The sequence below is a fragment of the Priapulus caudatus genome, unplaced genomic scaffold (genome assembly GCF_000485595.1).
Source record: "Priapulus caudatus unplaced genomic scaffold, Priapulus_caudatus-5.0.1 Scaffold17, whole genome shotgun sequence".
Lineage (NCBI taxonomy): Eukaryota > Metazoa > Priapulida > Priapulimorpha > Priapulimorphida > Priapulidae > Priapulus > Priapulus caudatus.
Genome location: NW_014577078.1, coordinates 1,314,665 through 1,331,293, shown reverse-complemented (window position 1 = coordinate 1,331,293; position 16,629 = coordinate 1,314,665). Strand labels below are relative to the sequence as shown.

Genomic DNA, 16,629 nt, shown 5'->3' with positions numbered 1-16,629 from the left:
GTGTGTGTGTGTGTGTGTGTGTGTGTGTGTGTGTGTGTGTGTGTGTGTGTGTGTGTGTTGTGCGCGTGCGTGCGTGTATGTATGTATGTATGAATGTATGTATGTATGTATGTACAGTATGTATATTAGTATATAAGTATGTAACTGATTATACTTGGTTCAAACTTCTATCACTGATGGGTGATAACGTTGTGCTCTTGACATTTATATGATATTGAATGGCTTTGAGGGGCATATAAAAATATATATCAAAATAATATGTGCCATCCTGGATGTCACAAAGTGCAGGTAGAATCGTAGTTCATTCTACCTATGCTATGGTATAATTACGCTACTTCATATAATAGTTCCATAAACATCCATACCTTATTACAGCGAAGATAGAGACAGGATTTAGCAGTATGGTGCAAACCTTTGGACTCTGTCTCGAAGAGAAGTGGCCGCAATTGGTAGAAGATATCAGAAAAGGCAGTATCACCCCTGACTTGAACATCGATGAAGGGATCAGGTGGAAGCTCATTAATGAAGTAACTCGTTCACCAGTTTATGTTATAGAGCCAATCGAACATGGCATTTTAGCATATGCTGAAATGTTATAAAACTATTAATAATAACTTTAAAATGTTATAGATCCCACTCTAATAGTTTATACGCACTGTGTTAAATTTTATCATGTCTATATACTAGAAGAGAATAACTATACAAACCGTCTGTGCACAAAATCTAATCACCTGTTACCAACTTGTGTTATTAATTTTAGAACAGCTATGGCGCGTAGCCTTAACAATAATTATTATTAATATGCTAGAATAATTATCATATGCTAGAATAATTATTAGCAACTAATGTTTTACGTTGCCTACTATCAAAGACCGGAGAGAATTATATATGGCCTTTAGTAATATGTTAATTGATCATAATTATTCTATGGCGAACCCCAATCAGATGCGCATAATAATATCAGAAGTATAGATAATAGGGAAAGGCTGTTTCCCTATTATCTACTTCTGATAATATGTTACTTAACATACGTAGAAATCAGGTTAACAGTTTTTCGACGACTTTTCAATAGTACATGAAGCCAGACCCAATGCGGGCAGACGAAATCGAAAGGGAAATCAAGAAAGGGTTCGATGGTATCTTCAAGCGTCTCTGGCCGAGTTTATCGGTGATCGTCGCCGCAACATCCGGAACATTTGCCATGTACGCGGAACGATTGCTGAGGTCGTACGCCCGCGGATGCACCATCTACTCTCCAGTCTACGGCTCCACGGAAGCGATGGTCGGTCTGTATCTATCATAATTTTTTCGTGGATATGTAAAATTTGTTATACATTATAAAGTATCATCATAACGATTGAAATAACGATAATTTATTCGTAACGTTAGGATCAACAATCGTACGCGTTTTTTTTCATAAACAACTCATTATTATTACGTTACTGCTATATTATTTTTGTTATTATTCATATTTCCAAATTTATCTCATATATAAGAATTAATTTAATCTGCCGACCAAAAATCGAGCAGCGTGCAGCGCATCAATCAAGCGCAGTGGGACGGTTAAGGTTGAAACACTGCTAATTCAAAATCGTTATTGTAAATTGCCTCTATAGTAAAAGTATGATAATATATATAATATAGTATATAATAATAGTATATAATAGAGTGGGAAATAGTTCCAGGTGCCCTGTACACGCTACTCGCCCATTCATGACATTTTGCGCAAATAGTTCCAAGTGTCTAACACGCTTTTTGTAATATTCTTGCTAGGAGTGAATCTGGACCCCAATAGAAAGGCAGGCGATGAGCGGTACACAATGATGCCAACCGTGGCATTTTTTGAATTCATACCAATTGAACACATAGGTGAAGAGCAGCCTAAAACCTTGTTCATTGACCAGGTAAATTTAACTGACTTGAAAATGTGATAATGCTTGAACGCCTACGTAAATCTGCGACCAATACAATGACGGTATATGGTTCGTGGCGATACCTTTGTTGTTCCTGACATAACAAATGATTGCGTTGTTTGTAGTTGAAGTTGACCACTGTTGATCAGCATCATTGTGATTCAAATTTGATAGTTTTCTTAAAATGGGAGCATAATTACGTAGCATCTATTTGAACACGCAAATCATACGTAAACCAAGAATCGACCTTAGATAGAGGTAAATTCCAATTGGGACCAATTGGGTTGGTATTTAGGTTAAAGCCGGAGAAAAGTATGAACTAGTGGCATCAACATTATGCGCCCTCTACCGATTCCGCATTGGCGATGTCATCGAAGTAGTGGATTTTATGAACCGATTGCCTATAATTTGCTTCAAGTACAGGTAAGGATAAAAGGCTCAACTTAATTTAAACTCGCGTTCATTTAAACTAATATTATACGATATCTAGTTGTAGCTTTTTACACATAATCGTTGATATAATTATGCGCATATCTACGTCATTATCCAAAACTAGCACACGATGGGAATGGCGGTGTATGTTTTATGAAATACGAAACTAATTTCTTGATACATTTATGTACACTATCGCTTTTAGTGAAGCTACCGTTCAGGCAAAGTGCATTAGTTAGTTACTGCACTTCACAGTATTGTCATAAAAACTACGTTCCCCATATTTCGTAGAAAGTCATCTTTAATGTTATATTTATTAACTGTGTACATTCATAATTCAAAGATCAACGATACCTCATAAACGTTAACTTTCATTATCACAGTGCACGTACAACCAACGGGAATACAATCATTAGAACTCAGCACATCTTGTACATAGATTCGGCCACTAAACTTGGTTGAATGACACACGCGTGTAGCACGCGGCATAGCCATGCGTTTCGGTTGTAGTCTACAAACGCAAAACTCTTCACGTTTCGCTCTTCGCGTTTTCGCGAATTAAACATTCGAAAACTAGTATGTGTACGGAGCAGGGTGGCATATATTACTTGCGCATATACCTCCAGCCAAGTCGGAAAGACCACTTGACTACGTGAACATCAGATAAAAATGTACTCGTTGAATGGTATTCTGGGATTTTTGCTAATAAACGTAAACGCGATATGAGGCAGCTGGTCGAGAAATGTTACAAACATGACTTTCTCATGTTGCGTAGAACTGGACAGCTATTGAGTGTACACGGAGAGAAGACTTCCGAAGATGCATTTTACCAGGCCATGATCAATACCGTGAAACAGTGGTCAACAGTTACCCTGAAAGACTACAGCTGCGCTGAAAGCGTACTCGACGAGCAAGGTGGACAATTAAGTGTTTACAATCCGAGTATTTTTCGTACTGTTTCCGCGTTTACTCGTAAAAAGTCCGCAACTTTTTTCAACAAATAATTATAATTTGGCAGTTTTATTTATTCGGATCACACCTGGTGCAGGTTTTTCGATAGGGTTAGATTCAAAATGACGTTTCCAATAAATACAATGAAATATGCACATTAAAAAAAGAACAATTCCTGCAACTTCTACCGTCCTATTTCAACAGTATAAATTGGTTTATTATACTAAAGGTTACCGCGTAAATTTACCTGTTTTCAGGCAATAGAGATGCATCGACGCACGTCGCGCCTTATTATATTGTGTTCATCGAGCTCGTGGGTGGCGATGACGTGAAACTCACCGAAAAGCAAAAAGCAATGGTAACTTTGTACCCTTACATTGAGAGAAGATATTAAAGAATGTTGCCTTGCATGAATTTGTAATAAACACACCCAGCGCATCATCAAACAATTCAATACATGCACTAATTGCTACACAATTAAGATACATATCTCCTGATACATATACTACAAAATATATACCGCCCGTAAACCGATTAAGCAATCATATATTTTTGCTATCACACATGTTTGTAATATTGCCAATTACAGTAGATTCACTTAATCGTGGTTTTAAGTGCCAAACGCATTCTCTTAAATAAGTCAGGTGTAAATTTAAGCGAGGTATATCACGTATCATGTTTTGCTGTATGAACAAAACTCAATAGGTGAATATTATTAACAGCTGGACGACAACCTGCAACTTGAGACATACCCGTATGCTTCTTTCCGTCGAAAGGACGCCATAGGTCCCATGAAGGTAAACGCGGCTCTCAGTATACTTTCGCGAATTCAGACTTGACGGCCAATTTCGCGAGTGGTTAATTTCGCGGTCGGTGAATTATGACTTATTCGGTATGAATTATTCGCGTGTTGTTATTTTCGCATCGGGAACGCGTTCGCGAAATTCGCGAAAATTAAACCACCTCGAAATATACAGCTTATACAGTAAGTGATATCGGAAAGTCCAGCTGTGTTATTTAGGTCATAGAAAAAGGGGTATAAAATGGCCGCGGCGCGCTTAGGAAAGTACATGATTAATGTAAACACTCGTGCGTTTTTAGTTTTGCAAAATTGCAACATACATTGCAAAATATTCAAAATGACCACAATCATATTTGTATATGTTTCTGTAAACAGATACGCGCGCACCTGTGAAATGAAGTACGATGTTAGTGAAGAGAATTATAGATAAAAAATCTAGACTAGTATACTATCATATGGCAACTATATGTATACTATATAATATATATATAGTATATATATATATTATATATATACTATAATATTATTTATTTTATATATATAGTATATGTTAAGTTAACTATATATATATAGTATATATATACTATATATTACTATATATACACTATATTATATACTATATATGGGCAACTTATCATCCCTATAATCTGATCTCAATATGGCGGCGGGTACTTTCCGATATGGCTTATACAACTATGGTGACAAAATGAAATCACGTTTCCGGTTTCCTGACCGACCATAGAAAAGTTCCAGGAACCTCATATTTTTTGCTAAATTCTCAAATAAGGATAGACCCCCGAGGGGTTATCTCTGCCCTACGTATTTCAAGACGCGGATTTCGTCGCGTTATTTTCGTGGTCGATGTAAAACCGGTCATCGGTCTCACTGTTTGTAATGGCGGGTAATACGATTGCGAGTTTATGTTTAACCATCGTGAGTGCGCCTGCGTGTGCGTCGTCGTCGTCACGTAGTGAGCGAGGTGCTAGCAAGTGAGCGACTAGATATAATAAGGGGTTACGTGATGAGTGTGTGCGTGTGTGTTTGTTTGTGTGAGTGTGTGTGTGCATGTGTGCACGCGTATGTGCTACGTGTGCGTAACCACACTTCTGTGCATAATAACCACGTTTAGGTAGTTTCTCCGTCGTTTCATTCCACTGACGTCGTCTCTGATTGCAACAGGTTAACATCGTAACGCCGGGAACATTCGAAGCCTTCCGTGACTACATCATCCACCACTCGGGAGCGTCGATTAATCAGCTGAAGGTCCCACGTGCACTGCGCAGGCCTGACTACATCGAGTTCATGAAGGGCCGTATTGCTCCCTAGGCAGCGGACGGCTGCGCTGGCGCATGGCTAACACCACGGACATTTGAGCCGCGCCAGTATAACAAAATGACGCTAGAGAAACACGAATTATATTTACTACCAAAGCTTGAATATTCAGGCGCTCTATATCGACTAATAATTCAACTTAAACGAAGTTGAACTAGTCCTCTACAACACAGGATGCCACCGCTCGCAGGCCACTGTGAATAAACTCACAGAGAGATAATTATACGCCGCTGTGCACAAATTCACGAAGGGCGTACGCCAACCTGCACAACCCCGCGAAAGATATACGTCATTGTGCAAAACTCAAGAAAGATAGATAGATAGTATGTCTACAGTAGATGGTATTATAAGTTACAGAAAGATATGACGCCACTGTGTAAAACTCACGAAAGATATACGCCACTGTGTATGGCATGTATTTTGTTTCATAATTCGAGTTTTGTTTTATGGTTGATTTATCACATATAACATTCGATTTATCACATATAACATTCGATTTATAATATATTATAACATTTGATTTATCACATATAACATTCGATTTATCACATATAACATTCGATTTATCAGATATAACATTCGATTTATCACATACAACATTTGATTTATTGCATATAACATTTGATTTATCGCATATAATATTTGATTATTTAATCATATGTTATATGCAATAAATCGACAATAATTCCCTGTTTTAAATGTTCACATTATTTGATTTTATATCAGAAAAGAGAATCCAATCATTCGGTTTTGGAATCGAATCATTCGATTCCAAAACCGAATGGTTTGATGCCAGGATCGAATCATTCGATCCGTGAATAGAATCATTCGATTCGTGAATCGAATCATTCGATCCGTGAATCGAAGCATTCGATCCGTGAATCGAAGCATTCGATCCGTGAATCGAAGCATTCGATTCTAAAACCGAATGGTTTGATGCCAGGATCGAATAGTTTGATGCGTGAATCGAATCATTCGATCCGTGAATCGAATCATTCTCTAGTCAACTTTGATTAACTCGTCCCGCTATATGCAAGCACCTAGAAAAAAACACCTTACATAGCGGGTGTCGCTTTTACAAAAGCTCCGGAGGAGGGGCGTCCCCCACTATTTATACGTCGTGGCTCGGACCCACGACCGTGCTCCTTCCTCCGCGTCACCGGTTTCGTTTTAGCTATTATTAGCGTATTAGCTCGGTATAAAGTATTACAACTACTGAATTACAACTACCGAATACGGTGTGGTAAGCATTTCCCACTTGGCTCGGTTCCATGATACTGGCCCTGGTGTCAGCACAGCCATCCACAGGTTGGCACCTTCGCGGTCGATATTCTAGAGCTGCCTGTCACAACCCGCAAGAATTCGGGGATTCATAGCCGTGATTTCCGGCTGGCCGGCTCTGTCCCGAGCCACGGTTCACTTTGATCTCGGGCCCGACCGCTGACCTTCTCGTCTGTTTTGTACATTCCCCCTGTAACAGGCCCCTATACATTCCCCCAGTGACACCGGTTAACCGACACCGGTTGCGTTCCCGCATCGCCATCACTTCCCTCGCGTTTGGGATTTGCCCACTTACAATATATTGTGCATTCTGCGGGCCGGCCGGTGAGCACAAGACGCCTCGATCGCTCCCTCCCCCCTCACTTACCACCTCGACCCCCTCCCTCCCTCCCTCCCTCACTCACCACCTCGATCCCTCCCTCTCTCACTCACTCACTTACCACCTCGACCCCTTCCCTCCCTCCCTGCCTCACCACATTCTCCCCCTCCTCCGCTACCTCCTCCTCCTCCTCCACCACCTTCTCCCCCTCCTCTACTTCCTCCACATTCTCCCACTCTCCTCTACCTCCTCCACCTTCTCCCACCATCCTCTTCTACCTTCTCCCCCTCCTCTACCCCCTCTCCCCACTCCTCGTCCTCCTCCACCACATTCTCCCCCTCCTCTCTCCCCTATCTCCCCACTCCTCGTCCTCCTCCACCACATTCTCCCCCTCCTCTACCTTCTCCTCCTCCTTCTCCACCACTTTCTCCCCCTCCTCTACCTCCTCCGTCTTCTCCCACCATCCTCTACCATCCATCCTCTACTCAAAATGCCAAGAATAGATTGTAACATTATTATTTGATATCGCCTGCTTATTATGAGCTATAATACTTAATGAGTACGAAATTTATTAATTATCATAATGTAAAAATGCTCCAAAGTTGAACTAGTGCCGTTTTGCTCAAGTTGTTGATAGATGATGCGAGAGTCGGAAACGTGGTCCGGTATAAATCTCAGGATCGAATGATTCGATTAGGGAATCGAATGATTCAATCCGTGAATCGAATCATTCGATCCGTGAATTGAATGATTCGATCCGTGAATCCGACACATTTCCCGGCTCCTTCCTCTCTCAGTTCCGTTCTCTCGGCGGTGTCGGATCCAAGACCTTCATGTTCTTAAACATCGCTTCTCATCTGCTTTTAGCACTTTCCCGTTCATTCCTTTGCCGCGACGGCACTACTTTTCGCTGTTCTTCTCTTTCGGATCCGTGAATCGAATCATTCGATCCGTGAATCGAATCATTCGATCCGTGAATCGAATCATTCGATCCGTGAATCGAATCATTCGATCCGTGAATGTTATATGTGATAAAATCAACCATAAAACAAAAAATTGAATAATGAAACAAAATACATGCCATAACTGTGTACAAACTCATGATCATCTCGAACGAGATCGCCTTTCAAGATGCTGCGCTCAAGGACACCGTAACTGTTTTTATTTTTAATGTTTGTCAATTTTTTCAAGATCAATTAAATGTTTGTATGCGAGGAGACCCCAGCTTTGGCGACGACGATGTCTTGTTGCTATTTATGCTTAAATTAAAATTTCCACATCGATATTGCCAGAAGTACATGATATATCAATGTAATACGTGATATTATGTATTCATAATACTGGGTGCGACCGTTTTGATTTGTTAATTGCTCCCCACGACCAAAATACTATATGAAAGACTACAAAGAAGCGAGAATACTACAGTACTATAGGTTAGTTATACACACGTAGAAAACGAGTCTTGATCGACTCGTCAGCGTATCCATTTATTACGTTCACGTTTACGTTTATTCCTCATGCCGAACCACGTGCTACACACAAATATTCAATTAGACAATTGAGTTTGTGCTATTATACTTCATATTTATATTTAACCAAACACATTCCAGCAAATATACATAGGTTAATCTCCTATACACGTCCACACACCATTCACATACTCATACTGACTCCATCCAATTTATAAACATTTGCGTGCTATCAAGGCCATACAAAATTTGTAATACAAAGTATATATTCACACAATCACATGAAAATAGTGAATAAATTGGTCGTTATTGGTTCTTATACAAAATCTTTTCCAACGATTCTTTGGTTACAAGACCCTATTTCAGCAAACAAGTAGAAAACCATACAAATACTTTATCGTATCATTATTTTAGACATGACACCCGTTACCTGTTAATGCATAAAATTTCCTTATTGTAATTTCTCAAAGTAAATAGCAAAAAGTAAATTCAGCAATCGCAGCACTGCAACAATCATTTTATATGGACTTACTGTATTCATGAAAAGAATAGTGAAAACCAACATGTATTTCCTCCATACATTAACCAGTCTTGCACACAGAATAAAAAGTAAAGTTAGTGCAGAAGTGACAAAAAGATTTGTACATTAATTTTAATTTAACTAGTAATACCTGTACTACTACTGCAAAAATTTAACAGGTGCACACACGTTACATGATAGTTATCCATACACTACCACAGTCTTAATAGCAGTGCTTAACAGTGTTTTCCAGAATACGACTCTATGGATTAAAGATCTCTTCCAAAAGATTTGTCTCGTGAGTTACTCTGCTGTCATTGTTCATACACATTGATCCATCGCAAAGGTAGCCTTGTGGACAGCAATGGTAACCATCACTGCAACATGACGCCTGTAAAAGAACATAATGGTTGTGAATATTAGGCATTATTTGTGCTTATTAGTTGTTACAATGCATATAGAGTTGTTACATAAACCATGTAAACACTAGTTACAATAACACATGTGTGGGAAGGCACGTGATATTAGACAGCATAATGTGGAGCTTACATTCAACAATGGACAACAGCCATACTGGCCAGTGGTCATCTTGCAGCAAGTGTTTCTATCTGGACACTGGTGGGCACCATCAGGACATATCACCGCTGACAAACCCTTGTTGACCATTTCTGTCGCCAAGGTCATGGAATGGTGGTTGTCCAATGCCAAGTTGCCGAGACCAGTCCTTTGTTCAGGGGTTACGACAGCAACAGTTGGAACTCTCTCCCAAGCTGGCGTATGCATAAACCATGGAATGCTACTGTCTGCACTGTCACCTGAAACTATTTGGATTATCACAAAATTAATATTGCATATTCTAATGGAATCAATAAAAAAATACTTTACAAATATGTATTTTAAAATTAATAGTGGTATAATTCTTCTAACTGTTATCTGTAGGGAAATACTTCATAAAGCAGAAGACTACCTCAGATAAAAAAATCTCATTACATTATACCAATGTCACCTTGGTACTAGATATGGCATTGTAACCAGGTCCAACTGCATAATTAAAACTGACATTGTACGTGTGTGCCCACATAAAATAAGTATACTCAACCAGGGTGCAAAATTAATGTGAGTCCGGAGTCAAATACTCCCCGATTTACTGTCAGACTCCCCGATTTGACATATGCAGGAGTCCGTGTGACTCCCTGAAAATTCTGCCATACCAACTAGTTCAATCCAGAGCGGACTCCCCGATTTGACATATGCAGGAGTCCGTGTGACTCCCTGAAAATTCTGCCATACCAACTAGTTCAATCCAGAGCACGGCTTCGTCGCGGAATTACCCTATTTTCCATCTAATGTCCAAAGAAAATTTGGCAGACGTGCAACCACGTGAATCTTGAAAAAAGCACGTGTTATTGTTAATATTTTTAATTTTGAACGTCAGACTGCGGACTCCCTCATTTTGCTGCGGACTCCCTCTTTTTGAGGGTAGGGAGTCCGTTGGACTCCCGTGTTCAAAAGTTAATTTCTACCCCTGCTCAACATTCATTACCTTTATTGCATGATCCATGTGTGACATCACACATTGTTCCTGTGGGGCAGCAGTGAATATTATCACTACAGCAGACAGCATTTGGTAAAGGGCAGCATCCCCACTGACCTGTGGTCATCTTACAGCAAGTGGTTTCATCTGGGCACTGAGACTTCCCATCTGGACAAATAACAGCTTTAACATCAGTATTGTCACCATTCTTGCTAGTTGACTCCTCCTGGGTAGGTAAAACATTTACAGCACTGGCTTCAAACTTCTTATACCAGGGCAAAGAAAGGTCTTTCTGGCTGCATCTTCCCTGTGCAACATCACACGTAGTGCCTTGTGGGCAACAATGCACCTTGTCATTGCAGCAGACAGCTTTTGGTAATGGACAGCATCCATACTGCCCAGTGGTCATTACACAGCACGAGGTTTGATCGGGGCACTGGGACTTTCCATCTGGACAAATAACAGCTGTAGACTTCTTACGATGTTTAACATTCTCACCCGCATCAGACCTTGCTATAAACTTGTCATCCCAGGGAACGCTGTGCTCTCCTGAGCTACAGCGACTACCAGCGACATCACAAGTCATTCCTTCTGGACAGCAATGAAGCTTGTCTTTACAACAGACTGCCTTTGGTAAAGGGCAGCATCCCCACTCACTTGTGGTCATCATACAACATGTGGTCCCAGCTGGACACTTGGACTTCCTATCTGGACACAAAACATCTTCCACCCCAAGGAATAGCTGATAGTTCATCTCATTATTGCGATGTGGCTGATCTATGGAATTAGACCAGTCGACACTCACAGAAGTCTGTTTAGTAAGAAGGGGGATGCTAAGTGAGCCAGCCTGTAAATGTTAAGGTAATAGCTTTAGATTATATGACTATCAAAATAATTATCAATAGATGTTAAACTGAAATATTAGTACTAACATACCTCATTTAATGAAGGCTCGGTTAACAGATTTACATTTAACGCACAAAAGATATTGATTTAGTAAATGGTGTGCAAAGTGAGTAAACTACTATTCACAAAAAGAATCCATCAACGATTGCTGAAAAAGAACACACATCCTGGACATAATTCGGTATTTATTGGTAAACCTTCACTTGTAGACTTCTAGAGTTTTCCATAGACTTTAGGCTTAACGTAAACTAACAGGGGTCTATCGATTTGCTGCATGACATCAAAAAAGGAATAGTCTTGATTGCAGAACAATGAATTGTTTTTTTCCCCAAAATATTTTAGGGAATGCACGACCCACAGCCACCCTTCCACTACCAAAAACTCAACATTTTCTGGGCGTGTCCCTGGACAGTGGCTACTTACCTTATCACACGTGTCCTTTGGCAAGTTACATGTATAGCCAACTGGGCAGCAGTGCGTATGGTCTGCACAGCATATGGCTTTTGGCAATGGACAACAACCATACCCAATGCCTGAACCCAGAGGACAGCATGTCATGTCAGTTGGACATTTTTCCTGTAAAACAAGAGTAGAAAAATATTAAGACCAACTTGAGCTTCGCTTAAAAAAAACATCATTTAAAATCAGTCATTTAAGGCATTGCATTGCGTTACCTTTCCTCCAGGACAAATGACATCTGCAACTCTTCGAGGATGATAAAGTTTTGTGATCCCCAGATGATTGAAGACAGATAGATGATTTGTTGGAATACATTTCTGCTTTTCTTCATCACACCTAGCATTTTCTGGACAGCAGTGGGTTCCATCCAGGCAGCAATGTGCATTTTTAAACGGACAACAACCAAATTCGCCATCGGAAAGCTTGCAGCAGGTAGCCATGTCTGAAATATTTCAAGGCATTTCATCACATCAAACTCAATACTACTTTAAATAGGTGTATATGTGATGCATTTTCCATCAAATTATTACATGCTGAACAAATAAGTTTGCCAACATTATGTGGGAATGACACCCTATATGTTAATGTCGTTCAGGCAGTAGTTTCAGTATGGTATAGTACAACATTTCCCTGTAGTACTTCCACAAAATACAGCACGATCTGCATCACCAGCCTAGTTACACGCACATCAAGCCACAGCTAATCATACTTGTGTGAGGAATGTGACCCTTAGCATCTTGTAACATAATATACATAATATAGTGAGACTCCTCATTTTCTGAAAGTTGATCAATATTAAAATTCTCTTTTACAATCTTGACCAATATACGAGTAAGAGTTCTATCGGTTACCTGGACAGGTAGTCTTATTGTCTCCACACACTGCAGATGCATCAACATTCAGATCTAGTGGCTGAAACTTTAGTGGAGTGGTGGCAACACTTGCCAGCAACCAACACATGCAAGCGAGTACAACCATCAGTTGATGCATGATTGTAGCGGGTACTCCACAAATGCCTATCTTTCCATTAAACTTGGACTTTGCGTGCTGTATACCTTTCAAGATATGTAATGATAAATAGAATTAAGAGCAGTATTAAATATTGTATTCACTGTAGTACACGCTATATATACGAGGTATATATGCTACAAAGATTAAACCAAGCGTATGAAATCTGATATCACACAATAGGTGCTACTATCTATATATTCATATAGTGACCCTAGGGGTGATCACCCGTGAGTATGCGCACAATGGTGCATTTTTAGATTAAAAGTGGGACCATTTCTCGCTCTTTACGAGGACAGTGATCGCATATGTGTCAGTAATGACACTCTAAAACTCCAACAACAGGCAGTAGGCAGAAAACATACCAGGACTAATGAGTTAGAGTAGTAACTTGTTTAGCAACTTCTAAACCTTTATTATAAACAAACTATATGTCCTTTAATGTATCAAAATGAACTTGTACCTGCATTTACAGTTACCAACTTGACTAATGGCAAAAATACAGTATTTTTGAAGTATAACCGGTAAGAGCTAAAGACTGCTCCGAGTCTCGGAGAATAAACCCATCTTCGAATCTCGGAGAAGACACACGTCTCTGAAACTCGGAGAATAAACATGTATCCGAATCTCAGAAAATATACACGTCTCTGAAACACGGAGATTATACACGCCTCCGAAACTCGGAAAATAAACGTGATCCTGAAACTAGGAACACGCGTGTAAACAAGCTATGGTGTCCAATCTAGGGTTCCGACTATCTGATACAATCTTTGTACCTCATATCTTCCAATCAGCAGTTAGTAAACAAACCCTTGTTCCGTGCAAGTTATATTCCTTCTGAGCCAGTACACATGGTTATAGCTTAAAATATTGAACTTGTTATTAATATTATCCAAGACTCTAGACTAGAGGACCAAACAAGATAATTGTCTATTTTTCTGGCCTTTCCAGACCTGGTAACGTCATTTTAAAATTCTTACTGGACTAGTCAGCTGACCAGGTTTCCAAGAACCAGTACAAACACTCCACGAGTGTGCGCGTGCATGGGTCTGCATTGCGCCTGTGTGTGTGCGTGTGTGTGTGCAAGCATGCATGTGTATTTTATTCATTATTGTAATATTAGTTTATCATTATTATTCGTAAATGTACTCTATAACACATGGTAATTCTACTCAGACAAGGTGCAAATGCTCCTCAACAACATGCAAGACAATGACAGATGCATTTGATAGAGTATTTGTAATATTAAAAAGTTTGTCGTAAAATTGTGTGAAACAAAGGATATGGAATGCATATTTCGAGATATTAGTATTGCCATTCACGTTTACCAACTTCAACTTCAGTCAACTAAACTTGTTCATATCGTCTATTCACACTGGCGTTCGGCAAGATTGTGTGTTGTAACTTGTAGCAAAGCCAATTGGACAATATTAAAAAGATATTACTAAATAAGCATGCTGCATGGATAATTATCATGACATGATTATGATTATATTTACTAGTATTACTATTACTATTAGTAATAGTATATGTAGCCACCACCAATGTTTTGTTTTCGTAGAGGCTACTAGTATTGTTGTGACTTGTGATTTAGAGTTATGTTTTGAATATTTCGAAGTACGTATTAGTCTACTGTCTAGTACTAGTAGTAGTACTAGTAGTGGCACCGTAGTAGTACTAGTACTGTAGTACTACTAGTAGTAGTAGTGCTAGTAGTACCGTAAATACAATAATGTAACCCAAACACAGGATAGGGTTACAACGCGAGCCTATGGTTTTCTGTGGAGGAACCCTTGCGTGAATCACTCAGGGCGGTTTGCTGGTGCGTTTTCAGAGACTAGAACTTCCAACCTGAGTTTATTCTCAACACGAACCTTTCTCTGCTATCCTGGAACTTACTATGTATCACAATACTCTGTAGTAAACTAATATAACGTGTTACAAAAATTTGAAGTGACGAGCGGCGGATATATTGAGCGCCATTTCTGTTGACCTGTGACGTACGCATTCCTATAATGCGCATAGCGTTCGGTGGTGGCCGAGGTGGGCCGAACGCTATGCGCATTGGGAATGCGTACGTCACAGGTCAACAGAAATGGCGCTCAATATATCCGCCGCTCGTCACTTCGAATTTTTGTAACACGTTATATTAGTTTAATACAGAGTATTGTGAATGTGATACATAGTAAGTTCCACTTCCAAGTTCCAGGATAGCGGAGAAAGATTCGTGTTGAGAATAAACCCAGTTTGGAAGTTCTAGTCTCTGAAAACGCACCAGCAAACCGCCCTGAGTGATTCACTCAGGGGTTCCTCCACACAAAAGGATAGGGACGCGTTGTAACCCTACTCTTGTTGGGTTACATCCGAGTACTCCATCATGATCATAGTACTACCGAGTATCTACGCCTACTTCGAAATATTCAAAACACAACTCTAATTCTAAATCACAACATGATAACTTTCTGCGTTCTAATTCTATATAAGTATATCCGAGCCTTATCTTAGTATGATATACCACACCGCATTTTATTCACTGCAACGTATAAACACAACGATTTCAAAATAAACCAAATATATTGAAAATATACAACGGTCTTACCTGTAACACCGCAACTTCGGACCGCAACTCGTGACGCTGAGCTCGTGTGACATCCGGTTTACGCGCATGCTGTCCTCTAGCGGAAATATGACAGGAGAAACCATAGAAATATATCAGAGCACGTATAACCTGTATGATACAGGCGATTCCGGTTCCGCTTCACTACACTTCAGTGTAGATAGTGTAGTGAAGCGAAACATACCGCCTGTATCATACAGGTTAGAGCACGTAGGGTCTATATATCCAGGGGCGTAGCCAGTATGTAGCACTGTAGGCCCGGGCCTACACTTTTTTTGGCCAAGTTATCTTCTTTTTTTTAAACACCCATAATTCCAATCCATAAGCTTGCTGGACGAGTTTAAGAGTCTAGGCAGGAAAAACTATTGAAATGAACGTAGCAAGAATATGGCTAAATTAGGTGACCTATTCTTCTGTCATCTAGGCTGTCATTTCTATCGCGTGCCGTTTCATTCAACACTCTACCCGCCGAAAAAGACTAGGATCCATTCTTGTCAGTTTTTTAACATTCGTAACACTATTTTAACTCGTTTGTGTTTTTTGGGTTTAAAAGTGATATTGAATTAGGTGTCTCAAGTTAGCAAGAGGTCAGGGAACCAGAATGAACACTCGGGAAAGGCCGTTTCCGGCCATCTGGGGGGTTTGTAAAACCAAAAATTTTCTTGTACGCTCCGCGCCAACCGATGGTGGCGCTCCGCTCAGATAGTCGTGCCTACAACTTTAAAAATCCTGGCTACGCCCCTGATATCATATATGATATACGTGCTCTGGATAATCCTCTGGATATATACAACTCATAAAAATAATATACTAGTTAGACTCTATATATTTCTATGATATAAGCACATGGGCTTGTATATAGCTATGAAGAAACAGAGAAAACAATAACTTTCTGTATTACTTTCCGTGAGAACTAGCGTGACGTTTTGAGCTCTGTTCTAAACGATTCCGAGCATTCATGGGTATATTTGTTAGGTCCGCGATCATGTACATGTATTCTGTGTACGTGTACACACACGCACGCACGTGTACGTGCACACGCACGCACGTGTACGTGCACACGCACGCACGTGTACGTGCACACGC

General features: G+C 39.9%; 2 protein-coding genes across 2 annotated transcripts in view; one reads left to right on the top strand and one right to left on the bottom strand.

Annotated features, from left to right (window-relative positions):
* LOC106810739 (probable indole-3-acetic acid-amido synthetase GH3.9) overlaps nt 1-5,866 on the top strand; it is an 18,550-nt gene extending 12,684 nt beyond the window's left edge. The window contains exons 7-14 of the mRNA XM_014814182.1: nt 376-527; nt 1,073-1,286; nt 1,774-1,904; nt 2,209-2,336; nt 3,121-3,260; nt 3,554-3,654; nt 4,019-4,093; nt 5,278-5,866. Of these exons, the coding sequence (XP_014669668.1) occupies nt 376-527; nt 1,073-1,286; nt 1,774-1,904; nt 2,209-2,336; nt 3,121-3,260; nt 3,554-3,654; nt 4,019-4,093; nt 5,278-5,424 (1,088 nt within the window). The 3' untranslated portion in view covers nt 5,425-5,866. The remainder of the gene's footprint in view (nt 1-375; nt 528-1,072; nt 1,287-1,773; nt 1,905-2,208; nt 2,337-3,120; nt 3,261-3,553; nt 3,655-4,018; nt 4,094-5,277) is intronic.
* Nucleotides 5,867-8,593: 2,727 nt separating this feature from the next.
* LOC106810919 (granulins-like) lies at nt 8,594-15,600 on the bottom strand. Its single transcript, XM_014814400.1, has 7 exons — nt 15,526-15,600; nt 12,770-12,973; nt 12,134-12,360; nt 11,883-12,035; nt 10,563-11,400; nt 9,569-9,840; nt 8,594-9,410 (listed from the first exon to the last, which is right to left on the bottom strand). Exons 2-7 carry the CDS (start codon nt 12,906-12,908, stop codon nt 9,282-9,284), a joined length of 1,758 nt encoding a protein of 585 aa, XP_014669886.1. The 5' UTR covers nt 12,909-12,973; nt 15,526-15,600; the 3' UTR covers nt 8,594-9,281.
* Nucleotides 15,601-16,629: the final 1,029 nt, after the last annotated feature.